This window comes from Saimiri boliviensis, chromosome 17 (genome assembly GCF_048565385.1).
Source record: "Saimiri boliviensis isolate mSaiBol1 chromosome 17, mSaiBol1.pri, whole genome shotgun sequence".
NCBI classification, from domain to species: domain Eukaryota; kingdom Metazoa; phylum Chordata; class Mammalia; order Primates; family Cebidae; genus Saimiri; species Saimiri boliviensis.
The window spans coordinates 41,044,440-41,062,031 of NC_133465.1; the positions used below are offsets into that span (position 1 = coordinate 41,044,440).

General features: G+C 49.5%; 3 protein-coding genes across 4 annotated transcripts in view; 1 reads left to right on the top strand and 2 right to left on the bottom strand.

Annotated features, from left to right (window-relative positions):
* The window catches only part of EME1 (essential meiotic structure-specific endonuclease 1), an 8,308-nt gene extending 3,180 nt beyond the window's left edge, over window positions 1–5,128 (bottom strand). The window contains exons 1-3 of one of the 2 annotated variants that reach the window (XM_074388618.1): window positions 5,052–5,128; window positions 2,300–3,098; window positions 2,090–2,217 (exon numbers count right to left, since the gene is read on the bottom strand). In XM_074388618.1, coding sequence (XP_074244719.1) covers window positions 2,090–2,217; window positions 2,300–3,074 — 903 coding nt within the window. In that variant the 5' untranslated portion in view covers window positions 3,075–3,098; window positions 5,052–5,128. The remainder of the gene's footprint in view (window positions 1–2,089; window positions 2,218–2,299; window positions 3,099–5,051) is intronic. The other variant, XM_003931269.3, reaches the window with a different exon arrangement.
* MRPL27 (mitochondrial ribosomal protein L27) lies at window positions 5,120–11,070 on the top strand. Its single transcript, XM_003931271.3, has 4 exons — window positions 5,120–5,198; window positions 8,058–8,189; window positions 8,515–8,582; window positions 10,638–11,070. Exons 1-4 carry the CDS (start codon window positions 5,159–5,161, stop codon window positions 10,842–10,844), a joined length of 447 nt encoding a protein of 148 aa, XP_003931320.1. The 5' UTR covers window positions 5,120–5,158; the 3' UTR covers window positions 10,845–11,070.
* Window positions 11,071–11,594: 524 nt separating this feature from the next.
* Window positions 11,595–15,780, bottom strand: LOC141581860 (uncharacterized). The gene is made up of 5 exons (XM_074388619.1): window positions 14,567–15,780; window positions 13,869–13,981; window positions 13,067–13,153; window positions 12,620–12,790; window positions 11,595–12,287 (listed from the first exon to the last, which is right to left on the bottom strand). The coding sequence occupies exons 1-5, from the start codon at window positions 14,961–14,963 to the stop codon at window positions 12,168–12,170; spliced, it is 888 nt and encodes a 295-aa protein (XP_074244720.1). The 5' UTR covers window positions 14,964–15,780; the 3' UTR covers window positions 11,595–12,167.
* Between the last annotated feature and the right edge of the window lie 1,812 nt (window positions 15,781–17,592).

Sequence of the window (17,592 nt, forward strand, 5' to 3'; positions counted from 1 at the left end):
AATTAGCTGGGCATGGTGGCACGTGCCTGTAATCCCAGCTACTCAGGAGGCTGAGGCAGGAGAATTGCCTGAACCCAGGAGGCGGAGGTTGCAGTGAGCCGAGATCGCGCCATTGCACTCCAGCCTGGGTAACAAGAGCGAAACTCCGTCTCAAAAAAAAAAAAAAAAAAAAAAAAAAAAAAAAAAGGGACATAGCAAGTTGAAAGGGGCTGGGAAGTCATTGCCAATTTGTTCTGTACATTTTGAATACGGGGATGGAGGGAAGGGAAACTCTTCCAAAGGATTTAGTACAAGTAAATGACTCCGGTTTGAAGGTAGATGCTATGAGCTGAGTGTCCCTTACGATCACATAGCTTTTTTGTGTGTGTGTGACAAAGACAAGAGTCATAAGGGAGACATCAGTCTATGAGAGCAATTCCTCTTTATCACAGGTAGGGCATAATCAAAGTCAAGACTGCCTCAAGGCCAACAATCCTCCAGCAGTACAGTATTATAGAGTAATTGGGGAGCAGGACTTTTATAGAAAGTTTCCTGGCCGGGCGCGGTGGCTCAAGCCTGTAATCCCAGCACTTTGGGAGGCCGAGGCGGGTGGATCACAAGGTCGAGAGATCGAGACCAACCTGGTCAACATGGTGAAACCCCGTCTCTACTAAAAATACAAAAAATTAGCTGGGCATGGTGGCGCGTGCCTATAATCCCAGCTACTCAGGAGGCTAAGGCAGGAGAATTGCCTGAACCCAGGAGGCGGAGGTTGCGGTGAGCCGAGATCGCGCCATTGCATTCCAGCCTGGGTAACAAGAGCGAAACTCCGTCTCAAAAAAAAAAAAAAAAAAAAAAAGTTTCCTGATTGGGTCCCTATAAGCAAAATCAAGACGCATACTACAGCAAAGTGTAGGTGGGAGGAGCTCTGGGTTCTCGTTCCCACTGTGGTCCTCAACAAGGCATTTAACTTTTCTGAGCTCCAGTTTCCCCACCTGTGATGTGGGGAGAAGTCCTACCTTATAGGATGACTGATGGAAAGACAAGATGTGGGAGTCCCTTGAGAGGGTAAGCTGCTCTATGAATATAAAGGCTTGCTAATACTACCCCAGAGTAAAAAGTGTGGGTAACTGTCCTATGTTACTGAGAAAGTTTTCACGTCCAAAAAATAAATCAAAGAGAGGAAAACAAAATCTTTTCTTTTTTTATACAAGATGCTTCTGGTGAGATAAAAAAGAATCTTAGCACCAGGCACAGTGGGTTACACCTGTAATCCCAGCACTTTGGGAGGCCGAGGCAGGCAGATCGCTTGAGCTCAGGAGTTCAAGAACAGCCTGGGCAACATAGCAAAACCCCATCTCTACCAAAAATACGAGCTCCACTCTGCTCTCTGATCTCTACAAAAATCACAGGGCCCACATGCCTTCTGGCTCCCAGCTGGGTCTCACCAACGGAGAACCCTAGAAGAGGACTAGTAGGAAGGAAGAAAGTGAAGTCAGGGTATTTTTCCCTGGCTCCCTCCCAGTGGAGTCACCTAAGGTTTGCTGTCCCCCTCTGGGGCAGCTCATAGCTTCTCTCAAGGTGGCCCTCTCTCCATTTCTCTCTCCTGGATTTTATTAACCACTCCCACCGCTCATCCCTTCAGGCATAGGAATATTCACAGCTGTGCCAGTGGTTCTCAAACAGGAGTGCTCTTTCCCCACAAATGACCCCTGACAATGCCTGCAGAATTTGTTATTGTCATGACTGAGAGGGGTATATTGGTGGCCAGTGGCCAGGGATGCTGCTCAACATTTTGCACATCACAGGACAGCCCCCAAAACAAAGAGTTCTCCGATCTAAAATGCCAACAATACTGAGGTCAAAAAGCCCTGAGTTGTGCTGTTACCCTGAGGTACCATGCTGTCCCTGGTAGCTTCCTTGTACCCTGCCCATGCCTTGGTCAAGCAGTCCCTTTATTCAATCTTTCTTCAATTACCCTGAGTTGAATGTGCCATCTGTTTTCCTGCTGGGGCCCTGACTAATAAGTATCATTTTTTTTAAAAAAGCATATTTATCCTGTAACTGTAAGGGGAGGACGGGGAGGAAACGTCAGCTGGAAAACCCTTACCTCAGACGGCTCAGCCCTTCTCCTCCAAGTGACACTGCAAGGCACGGCCTGCACCTCAATCACACAGCGGCACTCCATGGACTGCAGTGCTCCCAGGAGCTGGCCCCCACCTTCCATCTGTAAAAGCACTGCAACAGATGGAAAAGGGACTGTCAGTGGGTGGTCCAGAAGGCAGATAACTCAGCAAAGGACAAAGACACATGCGAGGACCTGGATCCAGCACCACGATGATGTGTTTTAAGCATTCCTCTGGCCTCTGGGCTTTCATCCTGGTTACCGGTGCTGCTTTCTGTCTTTCCCGTCGTCTCAGGGTGCTTTCCTTCTGCCTTGCTTGTCTCTGCTGCTGGCATCCCTGTGAGCCTCTTCCCTGGACCTTCTGACTCTGTTTGGTTTTCTTTTGGGGTGGGAGGATTTCAGAATTTGTTTTGGTTACTGCCAAGCTGCTGCTCTGGCCAGGGCAGGTATACTGGTAGGCTGGAAGCTGACGGCATGAATCTAAGATTGGGTCCGTGTTATCTAATGCACTCCTCTCTGGAGTATCCTGGAGGCGACCTTCAGGGATCTTTGAAAAGGGCTGCCTTTTCCAGTCACATGACACACCTTCATTATTTTGATGATCCAAAACACTTTTAATTAGGGAGCTAGAGTTCTCAGGGCTCAGTTGCCTGTGGGTTAGAAACTTACATATAAGTCTCTGAGCTAGAGGAATAGATTCTTCATCCTCACTTCCACTGCTTAGCAAACTGACTGGCTGTGTTTGTGTGACAGTTTCAGCTGTGTCTAGGACAGGTGGTGAATCTTTCAAGCCTGGTGATGGAGGACAGGAGGCCTCAGAATCTGAGATGTCAACCACTACAATCTTCTCTTCCCTTTCAGGCCGTCTCCTCTTTGTTGAAGGTTCCTTGTTCAGAAAGGCAAATGTTGGCAACTCCTCAGAGTCACTATCACCAGAATCCAGTGAGGGTGATGACTTCTTCAGAGCCATCAGTATGTGCTATCAAATCATTCCCTAAAAGGAGAAGAGACATACAACACAGACTGGAGTATTCAATTCAGTCCACTAGCTGTGCTCCATAGCCAAGCTTTGTAAAGAAAAATATAAGATATAGATAATACAGAAACAGAGAAATATGACATGGCCCCAACACATTCAATCTGGAACTCTAACTTATGGTAGTCTAACAGGAATCCTCCTCAAATTCTTTCCAGGTGATATATAAACAAAGTAGAGTTACCATTACAAAATTTTAATGGGGGCTAGTAACAAGATTTAACATCTCCACCCTCTTGTTGATCTCCACATTTGAAACGGAGATGTCAAAAGTTACCCCCCCCTTTTTTTTTTTTTTTTTTTTTGAGATGGAGTCTCACTCTGCTGCCCAGGTTGGAGCACAGTGGCATAATCTCAGCTCACTGCAACCTCTGCCTCCCAGGTTCAAGTGATTCTCCTGCCTTGGTCTCCTGAGTAGCTGGGATTACAGGCATGTGCCACCACACCTGGATAATTTTTGTATTTTTAGTGGGGATGGGGTTTCACGATGTCGGCCAGGCTGTTCTTGAACTCCTGACCTCGGGTGATCTGCGAGCCTTGACCTCCCAAAGTGCTGAGATTACAGGTGTGAACCACTGCACATGGTCAAAAGCTGTTTTTTTGTTTTTTAAACTGAGATAAAGGCTGCGCATGGTAGCTCATGCCTATAATCTGAGCACTTTAGGAGGCCAAAGCAGAAGGATCACTTGAGCCCAGGCGTTGCCTATCAGCCTAGGCAACATAGTGAGAACTCGTCTCTACAAAAAAAAAAAAAAAAAAAAAAAATACAGCTAGATGTGGTGGCTCACATCTATAGTCTCAGACACTCAGGAGGATGAGGTGGGAGTATCGCTTGAGCCTGGGAGGTCAAGCCTGCAGTGAGCTGTGATTGTACCACTGTACTCCAGCTGGGGTGACAGAGTGAGACCCTGCTTCGAAAGAAAAATAAAATAAAAAGACATATAATTCGCACATCATAATATCCTTTGAAAAGTGTACATTCAGAAGGTTTTTAGTATATTCACAATGTTTAGTATATTCACAATATTCATCGTCATTTATTTTCATCACCTCAAAAAGAATTCCTGCACCCATTAAGCAGTCACTGTCCATTTCCTCCCTCTCCCCAGCTCCTGGCAACCATAAATCTCTTTGTGCATTTGCCTATTCTGGATATTTCATATAAATAGAATCACGCAATATGTGGCCTTTCATGACTGGCTTTTTTCACTTAGCATAATGTTTTCAAGGTTTATTTATGATGTAGCCTGTATCAGTACTTACCGGTTTTTATAACTGACTAATATTCCATTGTATGGATATGCTACATTTTGTTTATCCACTAATCACTCGGGACATTTGTTTCCTTTTTTTTTTTTTTTTTTTTTGCTATTATGAATAACGCTGCTATGAACATTGATGTACAAGTTTTAGTGGGGGGTATGTTTTCAAATCCCTTGCGTGTATATACCTAGGAGTAGAATTGCTGGGTCATGTGCAAAGCTAATCACTATTTCAACATTTACTAGCACTGCAGGTATGACCCAGGAGGAGACACGTAACCTGCCTAGGTCTCAGTTTCTTTCTTAGTAAAACAGGAACAATAACAGCACCCATTTTATAAGGTGGTGAGAATTAAATGAAATAATGCATCCACCGCGCTTAGTACAGTATCTGGCACACAGCTGGCTGAGTAAAGTAAGCTGAATGACTAAGGAGGGAGCCTCCTGTCTGACCCTTCGCTTGGGCTCTGCTGACATCTGCAAATGAGGGGAGTGGCACAAGCGGGCTCCTGCCCGATAAGCTCTGCGCCTCGCAGGCTGGCAGTCCGCTGCAGAGACTCCTGGACGCCCTGGCCACCAAGACGCTGCAGAGCGGTACTTAGGAGGGAAGCCCTGCCCAATCCGCAGGCCTGCGACCGGGAATACTCACCTGCGACTTCTCCCGCCGCTCTTTCAACTGCCACGCAGGACCCGGAAGTAGAGCTGCTGATAGCGGAAGTAGAACCTTTTGGGGACCGGAAGTTGGTGAACGCAAGCATGGCGTTGGCGGTGCTGGTGCTGAGGATCCGGACAGCTGGTAATGGGACGCGGTAGTCAGAGCGGGGCGAGCAGGGGAGGCAGAGTGGAGATCCAGCAGGGAGGGAAGGAGGTGACATTAATCTCTGCGGAGGACCCCGAATGCAAGGGGAAGTCTGTGGGGCACGCCAGGTTTGAAGCCGGCTGTCGCTGGTCACGTGACACATCCTGCGTGAAGCCGTGGGTGGGGGAGTTTGAGGAGCACTTGTCCTTTCCCTCCCTCAGGAGCATGGACGGCTTCCTTGTTGGTTGGGGGTTTGGGTGGATCCTTCCTTTCTGTGTAGAAGCATTAGTAACACTGGCACACTGGGGCTGAAAAAGTTAATCTGATCATTTCCACAGATTGATGTCTTACTTTGTGCTAGACACAGAGGTAGGTGTTCGGATAATCTGCAGAAAACGTGAAGACAGTAGGCCTCTAACTCTCGAACGGTTCCCTCTGGTGCATAAGCCAATAAATGAACACATAAAATAGTTGTAAACTGGCAAGTGCTGTGAAGAAAGAGTGTGTGTGTGTGTCTTTTTTTAGATTGGACCGTGAAGGAAGCCCTCTGAGGAGATAACATTTAAGACCTAAAGAATGACAGAAGGCGTGCAGTGGCTCATGCCTGTAATTCCAGCACTTTGGGAGGCCAAGGCAGGCGGATCGCTTGAGCCCAGGAGTTCAAGACCAGCCTGAGCAACATGGCAAAACCCCGTCTCTACCAAAAAATACAAAAATTAGCTGGGTGTGGTGATGCGTGCCTGTGGTCTCAGACACTTAGGAGGCTGAGGCGGGAGGTCGAGGCTGCAGTGAGCTGTGTTCATACCACTGCACTCCAGCCTAAGCGACAGAATGGAGCCTTGTCTCAAAACAACAACAACAACAACAAAATAAAATTACAGGACAGTTAGCCTTGTGTAGAGTGAGGGACAGGAGAGTGACTTGAGCCAGTTTTATGTTTTGAGATGCGAACAATTGCTTTTATGTAAATTTAAAGGGGATAGGAGTAGAAATGAGGAAAACAGATGGAAAGCTATAATAGTAGTTATGGGGAGAGATGATTTAGCCAAGGTGTTTGTGGTGGCAGTAAACTGAGAGGAAAATGGATGAATTTGAAAATGGATGCTACTACTACTGTGGAGTTAGTAGCATCCACAGAGCTTGCTGGTGAACTGGGTATGTGAGGTCAGCAAAGAGAAGGGATCTTCAGTGACTGTGGTTTCTGCCCAAGCAACTGGATGGATGGTGGCACCATTTGCTTTGAGGAGGAGAATGGGGAGTAGGATGAAAGATTTGTGAATGAGATAATGTAAGTAAAGTAAAAGCCTAGTTCCTGAGCTTAGTAAGTACATGAATGAATGAATAGATGTTTAGAGGTAGGTATATCCTGGTCCTGGACATTTAACCTGTTGTCTTTCTAAGTCCTTACCTCTAGTCCTTTGCCCCAGCTAGTCTCTTTGTCATGGAAATGTCAGAAACCCAGGCTTCAGGAACCTCTGAACTTAACAGGCTCCAGAGACCCACAAGGCTACTCTGAAGACACTGACATGGGCCTTAAATCATGGCAGTGTCTGGAGACCTCTGCGGGCAAAGGACTTCCACCCCTAGGCTTATCATACAGCAGGAGACTACAATCTTAGTATGAATTTTAGTTCATTTTACTTTTTCAAATGAATGGCATTGAGCACTTCGGAATTAGTATGAAGAGGTCAGATTAACAAGGGCAGTGTGTGGGTCATGGTTGGACCTCTGCTTGATGGACTTTGGTAAGAAAGGGCCCAGCCTTCTGAAATGGCCAGGACCCTGTGGGAGCCACCCTTAGACCAGCTGCCCTTTTGGTTTTCTAGTATTTGGTGTGCAGTGGATGAGTGAGTAGCTAAGAAGGTTGTGGGTGAGGCCAGGCATGGTGGCTCATGCCTGTAATACCAGCACTTTGGGATCACCTGAGGTCAGGAGTTCGAAACCAGCCTGACTAACATGGTGAAACCCCATTTCTACTAAAAATACAAAAAATTAGCCAGATGTGTTGGCACGTGCCTGTAATCCCAGCTGCTTGGAAGGCTGAGGCAGGAGACTCGCTTGAACCCAGGAGGCGGAGGTTGTAATAAGCCGAGATCGCGCCATTGCACTCCAGCTTGGGCAACAAGAGTAAAACTCTAACAAAAAAAAAGTCATGGGTAGCCGGGCGCGGTGGCTCAAGCCTGTAATCCCAGCACTTTGGGAGGCTGAGGCGGGTGGATCACGAGGTCAAGAGATCAAGACCAACCTGGTCAACATGGTGAAACCCCGTCTCTACTAAAAATACAAAAAATTAGCTGGGCATGGTGGCACGTGCCTGTAATCCCAGCTACTCAGGAGGCTGAGGCAGGAGAATTGCCTGAACCCAGGAGGCGGAGGTTGTGGTGAGCCGAGATCGCGCCATTGCACTCCAGGCTGGGTAACAAGAGCGAAACTCCGTCTCAAAAAAAAAAAAAAAAAAAAAAAAAAAGTCATGGGTAAGGCTGAAGCAGAAGTCTCTCTGGATGTGCTGGGCTCCCCAGGCCTGTTCTGGCCCCTCCAGGGTGCATGAGGGTGAGTGAGCTTCTGAAGCAGGCAGCTCTGTGGTGTCCATTTCTCCTTAGCACATTCAGACTGAATGTGTCAGGACCCAGAACACATGATGTTTATTTTTTTCCATTTATGTTTCACTGCTCCCCCCACCTCCCCCAAAAGGAGAAGGCCAAGGACTTATATTCCTTAACACACTCAGTGACACTTCTGCTCCCCTGACACATCTTTCTCATCTCCCCACTGCCTCTCACCTCTCAGCAAGTGGCCCATCGAGGCAGAAGGAGTTTGAGCCTGTCTGTCTGAACAATGTTTCTGTTTTCTCTGCAGTTACATCCTTGTTGAGCCCCGCTCCGGCTACAGCTCTTGCTGTCAGATATGCTTCCAAGAAGACGGGTAGTAGCTCCAAAAACCTCGGTGGAAAGTCGTCAGGCAGACGCCTAGGCATTAAGAAAATGGAAGGTGAGGACGTGCGTTGGCTTCCCCTTCCCAGCTGCACCTTGCCCTGGTGTGCCTGGCCCTGTTCTTCCTCACCATCATAATTGGCTCCAGATTAAAGGAACAGATAAGATCTGAGGACAGGTCATCAGGTGGGTGGCTGTGAGCCACAGCCATGTGATTAGAGATAAGAGCTGCTGGGTAGCAGATCCTGTACTTCCTGTGTTGGACTGTCTGGGAGTTGTTTTTGGCCAGGGGCAGGCTTGGAGGTTGGTGTGCAGCCTTTGGGCCATTATGTTTTCTTGGTAGTTTGCTACGTTGCCCCAATCACTGTGGGCTTCTCTTCTAGGACACTATGTTCATGCTGGGAACATCCTTGGAACACAGCGCCATTTCCGCTGGCACCCAGGTGCCCATGTGAGTTGCTCTGTTGCTGCCCCCCTTTTTCTTTTTCAAGGATGACCTCTCCTTACCCCTAAGCATGGTAATAACAGTTGAATGTACTGGATGCTTCCCAAATGGCAAGCATTGTGCAGATTCCCATGCCTGCATGATCTCATTTCTTCCTTACCACATCCCTGTGAGGTGGGTATTGTTCCCATTTTACAGGTGAAATGCCAGAGACTTAGCAGGGGTGGGAGGAGCAAGTGGCTGCTGGGATTTGCACCAGGTCTGCCTAACTCCCAGATCTCTGTGTTTTGCCTTGGTATCGCATCGGCCTGATATTCTTGGTTCTCCTTTCTAACCCTCAGTTCTTGGAGGACAAGATACCTGGTGATTTAAAACGTTTTTTTAGTCTTGAAAAATAATTTCAATTTATTAGTTTTTCATTATGTCTAAGAATTCTTCCTTTGCATAAACTTACTTGTCGAAGGTTGAAAGATAGCTTGAATTTAATGAAATAGAATTCGGTGTGCCACAAATTAGGTCCATACCGGGTAGGGGTTTCAGTTTCAGCAAGTTGGCATCATTTTTATGGAGCAGGACAGTTCTTTGTAACAGAGACAGAACGATACTGAACTTTTCACATTGTTTTAAATATTAGTTTCTTTTGTAAACAGTTTCCCCTCCCCTGCTCCTTTTTGGATAATATTAGTAGGTACAAAAAGTCTGATAGTAACCTGTATTTATTTCAGAGATGCCAATTTGTATATGTGAATTGATTATATGTATAGTAGCTTTGCCTTTTAAAACTTAAGACATTAGATTTCTAGATGTCAACAACAATCAAAGCTAACATATTTTCAGCTAGACACTATTCTAAGCCCTTTATGAGTGTTGACCATTAATCCTCAAAATGACCCTCTGAAGTAATTAATATTATCCCCATTTGACATATGAAACAATAAAGGCACAGTGAAGTAACTTACCTAAGACCACGCAGGAGTAAGTGGCAGTGCTGGGATTTGAACCAGGCATCCTGGCTCCAGAGCCCACTCTTTTAATAGGGGGAGACAGACAATGGTGCTGGACTACCTGGGTAAAATTTGCTACGCATCCAGCCTGAAGTTTTAAAGGAAAAGCTAAAAGATACAGTTAAAAACTGTATATACGCGCCGGGCTCGGTGGCTCAAGCCTGTAATCCCAGCACTTTGGGAGGCCGAGGCGGGTGGATCACGAGGTCGAGAGATCGAGACCATCCTGGTCAACGTGGTGAAACCCCGTCTCTACTAAAAATACAAAAAATTAGCTGGGCATGGTGGCGCGTGCCTGTAATCCCAGCTACTCAGGAGGCTGAGGCAGGAGAATTGCCTGAACCCAGGAGGCGGAGGTTGCGGTGAGCCGAGATCGTGCCATTGCACTCCAGCCTGGGTAACAAGAGCGATACTCTGTCTCAAAAAAAAAAAAAACAAAAAAACAAAAAAACTGTATATACAACACAGTTTAACCTCTCTGCTTCATATTTCTCATCTGAAAAATGATGTTGGAAATAATACCTCTTTCACAAGGTGAGGATTAAATGACTTCATTGCATGGGAATTCGCTGATGCAATAGTATGATTATTAGCATATGCATTAACCATATATAACTTTGGTCTGTATTTTCCATAGAGCCTAAACTTGATAGATAGCCTAAACTATTTAGGTGAAAATTTACATCAAACTAGTGTTTTAATGTGACAGTTCTAGTGTGTTTTTAAGTCTAAATGAAGATTTAGGGCATCTTCCTGGGTTTTAGGATTTGTCCAGTGTGGCTTCTGACCAGCTGCATAGACATGGCTCCAGGTGACAGCTCCCCTGGGACTGAGCAGTGACCCGTGTTGGCTGTTGGAGCTTTCTTTTCCCTCCTTTGTTATGAGTCAGTAAAGAAGCAGAAGGTATGAACGTGCCAGCCAGTGGGAAAGGGAACCTGAGATGAAGCTCTCTGATCCCTCTCTTTGGCCCCAGGGCTTGACTCTGTGTGAGAACTATGTCCCAAAACCCTGGGACAGACCACCTTGCTGACCAGCTGACCAGCTCTGTGTGTTGCAGGTGGGTCTTGGGAGGAAAAAATGTCTATATGCCCTGGAAGAGGGGATAGTCCGCTACACTAAGGATGTCTACGTGCCTCATCCCAAAAACACGGAGGCTGTGGATCTCATCACCAAGCTGCCCAAGGGTGCTGTGCTCTACAAGACTTTTGTCCACGTGGTTCCTACCAAGCCTGAGGGCACCTTCAAACTGGTAGCTATGCTTTGAAGTCCTGTTTATTAGGTCATTGGACAGACACTGGAGCCCAAGTGACAGGAGATGGTGATACCAGAAGTCAAGGATTGGGGCAGTGACACAGCCGCCTGAGGAAGATGTCTGCTTGATGGTGACTCTGCAGGAGACTCTGAAGTGACTGCTGGGAAACCCTTTGGGAGACCTGACCTGGGGCCAAAAATAAAGTGAACCACAGTCATGAACGTATGCTATTCAGGGACACCTGGATGGAACTGCCTGGTGCTTTGTTGGTCCTTACCCGGGTTCTCTAGGGCACACCAGTGGGGAGCCTCAAAGCAGGAAAGCGCATATCCGAGTGAGGAAATAAGAAGGGGGCACTTTGCAGGAGGGGGCTTGCTTTGGCACTGTCCTCCAGAGGGGAAGGAGGGGAGCTTGTGCTTGAGGGTGTCATTGCTGCTTCCCCTCCTAGATCCCAGAAAAGACCAGGGACTGGCCCTGGGAAGAGGGGTGGGGGCAGCCAGTAAAGGAAGCTACACAGTCGAGTTCTCCTGTAGCCACAAACAAAGGGAGTTGGGGCTGCAACCCCAGAGATGGCCACAGGGAAGACTCTGCCTCTCCAGGTCCAGGGCAGAGAGAGAGCTTATGGGATGGCAGGAGATGCTTCTGAGAGGCTCGGTCAGGCCCCATCTGCCCTGGACTACCAAGGTCCTTCCAGTGGCAGGACAGAGTAGGTAACATGGCTTCTTCCCGCTCACCTGAAGAGCTAGGCGTAGCAAGCCCACATTCTTTTCTACTTCTTGGTTTATCTCAAACGATAAAGAATCTGGCTTCAGGAATACTTTGTGAGGGCTTAAAGTGGGCTGGGGCCAGGCCTTCGCTGTCATCCCAGCCAGGATCTTTAGAGGCTTGGCTTTGAGTGGAGGGGCCAGGAAGAAAATCGCATTTTTAGATGGTCACTCCTGGCTGTTGGAGGTAGGTGGTATTGGCTACAGCCCCAGAGAGGGGCTTGTGGGTCCCGTGGCTTCTTTTCAGGGACTCGACTCTGCCCTGAAGGCAGACACTCCAGGGCTGGAGGTCAGAGAAGCCTCCCAGTTCTGAAGGTCTGTCTTGAACTTGTCATCTTGTTTTCCCTGGACATGACCCTGGATTCCCCACCTCCTGCAGATCCTTGGCAGAGGAGACTGGGATTTGTGGGGTTTACTTTGGCACCCTGTGTGGGGACATCATGTACCAAGGCCCAGCCGGGGTAGTCTTTAGGCAGGGGAGATTGATGAGGGCTGTCTCCACAGGCTCAGTGCTCTCCCTTCCAGTCCCTTGGAGAAAGGGCAAGGGCAGGACAGAGGTGGTTGCTCCCTCCTACACTGTGGTGCTTCCCTGAGCAGGGCAGGTGGCTGCTTCCTGGGATGGCCAAGTGGAGCCACAGCTGGGCGCTGGTGCAGGCAGTGACCTTACGGCTTCTTCATAGCTTGGCGGCAGCTGGAGAGATGGGAGAGCAAAGGCATTAGCCACTTGCTTGCCCTCCCCGCATATATGCAACACCCTTTCTTTGGACTGCTGCTTTCTGCATCACCCGGTGGGTGCTGGAGATGTTAGCTCCGTGGAAACCCCTCTAGTTAGGCCTCCCAGGGTTGGGGACTGCACCATCTACACAAATGTGAACTGGGGCCTCCAGCATATCCTTGGGTTCTCCACGAGTGGCCCTTTTCTTGACCCCAGGGCCTCTAATTGGGTATTGTGTGTTAAAATGCAGTAAGTGAAAAGCTCAGTTCCCCCAGGGCACTCCAGGGCTGAGAAGGCTGGACTTTCACCTCTCTGCAGGCCCAGAGCCCGAAGCGCTGTGCAATCAGCTGGTGAATATGCTGCTGCCGGTCCTTCTTCCGAACACTCTCATAGGTGGGCAGACGAGCTGGCTGCCACAGGGGCAGCTGGTGGCTCCTGGGCAGCCCCACACAGAATACCTCACCTCCATGAGTGTGGCCCTGTGACCAAGAAAAGTCAAGGGAGCCAGTGAGGCATGCGCCAGTGTTACTCAGCTTTGGGCTGGATCCTTTTCCCCAGAGCAAGCTCAAGTTCAGGCACACAACACTCCTCCCTCTCTTCCAAGAAGCCTCTCCAGTCTTCATCCCATCCTTCCCTCCCCTGCCTTCTTCTTAGTCCCCTCAACCACACTAGGTCCCTTGCCTGGCTTCAGAACCCCAGCACACACTTCTTCCCCATCCTGGCAGGCCCTGGCAGGCCCAGGGCTCCTCCCTCACCTGTATCCCCTGGAACTCTTGGCTCCTTTCCACTGGCTGGACCTCAGCATGGTGTCCCATGGTGCTGGAGTAGGGAGGCGGGCAGTTCTGGGATCATGAAGCACAACTCGGGGTGAAGCTCACGGTCAGTGTGCAAGACAGCAGATTCCAAACCCTTTCTTTTCCTCCATGCCCCTTTCTCCATCCCCTTAATCCTGTCCACCTGGGCCAAGGCACAGAGCTCAGACCCTGACCATTTCTGAAATGCACTGGGGTGTAGAGGTTCCACTCCTTTCTGGGCACTAGCTCATTCTGTCACTGTCTTGTAGCCAGCTCTGACGACCTTCAGCAGGAGAGTCAGAGAAAACCTCTGCCTGGTGCCCAGAGTGGGGGAAGGGTGTCAGAGCCTGGGGGGCTACAGGTCAGAAGATTTTGTTTCCTTTCTATACAGGATGCCATATGGCACCCTGTCCCTGGGGAGAGGACTGACAGCGCTGTGGTTGCCACTTACCCCCTCCCACAGTGCCGTGGCTCTGCACTTTCCCTTGGGAGCTGGGAAAAGACCTTGTCTCACGGAGCAGCTCCTTGCACTGAGTCATGGTTAACAATGGTCAGGGAGGGGCCTGGATCTTATTAACTCTTTCCACACTGCTCCCTGACTCAGAGGGAACTCAGGCTGGATGCTGCAGAGAAGGGATTCCAAAGGCCCTTTCCATACTGAATAATTGTTTCTCCTTGGCCAGAGCACTGGTGCTCTTTTGTCAGGATTTGGGTCGGGGGTGGGAGGCATGAAGGCAAGGGGTTGGTGGGTCAGGGTGCTTACTTGTTGGCTGGGACTCCGGAAGAAGTGGCAGGTGCAGAGGACCTGGCAGCACTGGGGCTCGCGCTGATGCAGTAGCAGCAGCAGGATGGCCATGATGAACACTGCGGATGAGGCTGCCCTCCCCCAAGAGGCACCGTCAGGGGGCAGCCCGGACCCAGCACACGTGGGCCCATCTCCTCACCAGATAGGAATTCGCTCCAGAAGCTGGTGTAGGAATGACCTGGCTGGGACTGATACCAGCTTGACAAGCAAGGCAAACTGGTGCGGGCAGCTCCCTGTTTGCCTTGTCCTTGGGGCGGATTTGTGAGGGGGAGCAGAGTAGCCCTGTCCCTTCCCTGTCTTCAGCCCAGGGGGTGATGTGTGTAAGGGAACATTTACAGAGAGATAAAGGGAGGGGATGGAGCAAATACCCTGAGAAACAGTGGCTCTGAGGAGGCAGGAGAGGACCCAAGAGCCCAGCTCAACAGCCCCTGGGGCCCAGCCCCTCTCCTATCAATGACTGTGGCATCATAGGACCTGGCACAGGGAAGGGACCGGACCAGCCAAGCACAGCATATTTCAAGTCTTGGCTGGGGATGGCTGTTGCTTAAGGTGACCCTGTAGATGAAGAAGCTGTGCTATCTGGGCTTTGCCCATGGTGAGGGGCCAAGGGTGCCTCTGCCCCACCCTTAGGACTCGTAATGGCAGCAGGTACTCACCGGTGGCCACAACTATGGCTAGGAGGCTGTTGTCCATGGTGATTTCTGCACACGGAGAAGCAGTGACAGGGGATGCCAAGAAAGGGCATCGGCCTTGAGGGCAGCCAGCAGGGCCACAGGGCTGACCCTCCCCAAGGTGCCACACCCCTCCCTGGGAACCCTGGTCCGGAGCAACTCCATTCAGAGCAGGGGCATCTGTGATGAGCTTTCCAGGCTCTCCTGCCTCTGCAGACCTGGCAGCTATGAGGGTCCTGCTACAATCTTCTGAGCAGGAGTTGCGGGGAACAGGCCCTGCTTCTGCTGAACCTGACAGCCAGTGGAACTCCAACTCGCCCAGATCGCTGCACTTCTCAGTCTCCGATCCCTCCCAGTCCCACTGCCCACCTCCACTTCCCATTGGCCCAGGTAGCTTGGCTCTGGATGTCAATTGGCTGTCCTCTGGTCTTGGCTTCCACCTCTAACAGAACCTTGGTGTCCATGGTTGCCCTGGAAACCGGGTACGCCAGGCCACGAAATACAAAAGCCTCTCTGCCCAGGCTCTCCTCCTCCCTCCAAAGCAGTTATTGTGCAGCTCTGGGGGCCCAGCCTGCCTGCGCCCGTTCCCCGCCCCCACTCCGTATCCTGCCTGGCCCAAATCCTGATCTTGACCCCAGGGGCCCAGCCAGGAGAGGATTTCAAAGAAACCTCAAAAAACCCAAACCTCCAGGGTGAGCTCACCCTACAGAAAGGTGGTGGGTAGAGAACACTCTGCCAGGAACTCAAGCAGTGAAGCTTGCCTCAGTGACCTGAACTGGAGAGAATGGGAGAGGAGCGCATCCACCCCCAAACCTGGCCTCTGAACCTGTCAAGAGGAGTCCTGGAGCCTGGTCCTGGGTCCTGCAGTGCTTCAAATTCAGTGGAGCCAAGACAGGCCTGCCAGAGCAGTGAGGGTGGGGCTACGCTTCCCTAGTTCTGACTCGTTAGAAAGGCCTAGGAGCTTTAAAAGCACACCATAGTGGGTTGCCATTAAATCAGAATCCTCTTTTAGAATTGTGACTTACTGAGTTGAATGTAAACTCAAAAATGTTTACAGCAGGTGACAATAATGGTAACTAAGACCTGATCTAATATGATGGAGAAGGACGAGGATGCAGCAAGTGCATGTCTTACCTAAGGTTTTTTACACTTGATCTTAGACAAAAGGCCAAGAAGTGATCTACGTAAGTTTTTTTTTTTTTTTTTTTTTTAATGGTACTTTGAGGCTAGGCATAGTGGCTGATGCCTGTAATCCCAATGCTTTGGAAGTTGGAGTGGGAGGATTGCTTGAGGCCAGGAGTTTGAGACCAGCCTGGGCAACGTGGGACCCCTGGTTCTACCAAAAAAAAAAAAAAAAAAAAAAAAAAAAGGCCAGGCATAGTGGTGCACACCTGTGGTCTTAGCTACTTAGGCTTGAGCCAGGAGGTCAAGGCTGCAGTGAGCTATGATCTTGATTGTGCCTGGACAACAGAGCCAGACCCTGTCTCTAAAACAAAAAGTGATCATAATACTTTGAAAACTTTTGTTCTGGTCTAACACAGCAGCCACAGCCCAGGTTAAACCCACAGGCTAGTTTGTGAGCTCTCGGGCAGCAGTCTAAATGTTCTAATATTCACTGCCTGTGCCTAATATGCTAAATCTAGTTGTTAATTTTTCTCTTTATTGACCTGAGAGTTGACATTGGGAAACAAAAACCCCAACATTCTAGAGAACCAGGGTATAGCTTCGGATGTTCACTAACATAGGAGCCAGAGAAAATGAATCATCTTAGCCTCTGAACCTAAGCACCCTTTCCTTCTAATTCTTGCCGTTAGCTCCTTCCTGCCCAGCCAGGCTGTTTTGCGAGCAGAACAGTGTAGGGACTGAGTGGCTCTGAAGGCTTCCTGCCTCTTTCTGAAGCCTGCTGCCACCATCTAATAGCTGTGACTTTGGGCTCGTCGTTTCACAGCTCTAAGCCTCCGCTTTTTGATCTGCTAAATAATGATAATAAAAATGCCTCCCTCCGCAAGTTGCAAGGTTGAGATACTGGCAAGTTGCAAGGTTGAGATACTGCAGCCGTGGCCAGCACCATGGCAGCTGACAAAAACCCCAATGCTGGTAATCGGTTGTCAGGAGTGCCCCCTCCTGGCAACTAGAACTTGACATGTGGCAGCCTGGGCAGGAGTTTGTTCCCCAAGCTGAGCTGAAGTCAGGGTGGCTGACCGATAGGGTGACTTTAGAAGTCTAGAAACCTTCACTGTTGCTCCCACATTAAGTAAGGTGTGAAGGACTGATACTGAGCCCTGGCTGACAATGGTAGGAGAGCGGGAGGGGGAGAGGAGGCTTGGGAAAGGGAGGGAGGATGGGCAACCCTTTTCAACATGAGTCCTAGGACAGTGACCAGGGACCTAGGCTGCTGCTACTCCTGCCCCTAAAGGAAAAAGCTCCAATCATAATCACCAGGCCATGGCTGGATTGCCTCTGTTGAAGGTGCCCCATGTGGCAGGGCCAGGCTTCTAGGATGGGCCCTGGTAACGCCAGGGACAGAGAAGCCAGCATCTGCTGCAGCCTGGCCCAGTGGTGGGGGTGGGAGTGCTGGGTCAGGGCTCTCAAACTAAGCTCAAGTTCTGCTAGTCACCTAGCCTGCTGCATGGCAATGAGGAAGTCTTCAAGCCTCTCTGGGCCTGTTTATCCCTCAGAAAAAGAAAGAACTGGATTCGATTTTTTTTTTTTTTTTTTTTTTTTTTTTAAACACAGGGTCACCCAGCCTGGAGTGCAGTGGTGCAATCTTGGCTCACTGCAGCTTCAACCTCCTGCTTCAGCCTCCTGAGTAGCTGGGACTACAGGTGTGTGCCACCACACCTGGCTAATAAAAAAAAATTTTTTTTTTTTGTAGCGATGAGGTCTCACCATGTTGCCCAGGCTGGTCCCAAACCCCTGGCCTGAAGCAATCTTCCTGCCTTAGCCTCCCAGTTTGGGATCACAGGCGTGAGACCCTGCACCCAGGCTAGATGGGTTCTTGAGTCCCTTTT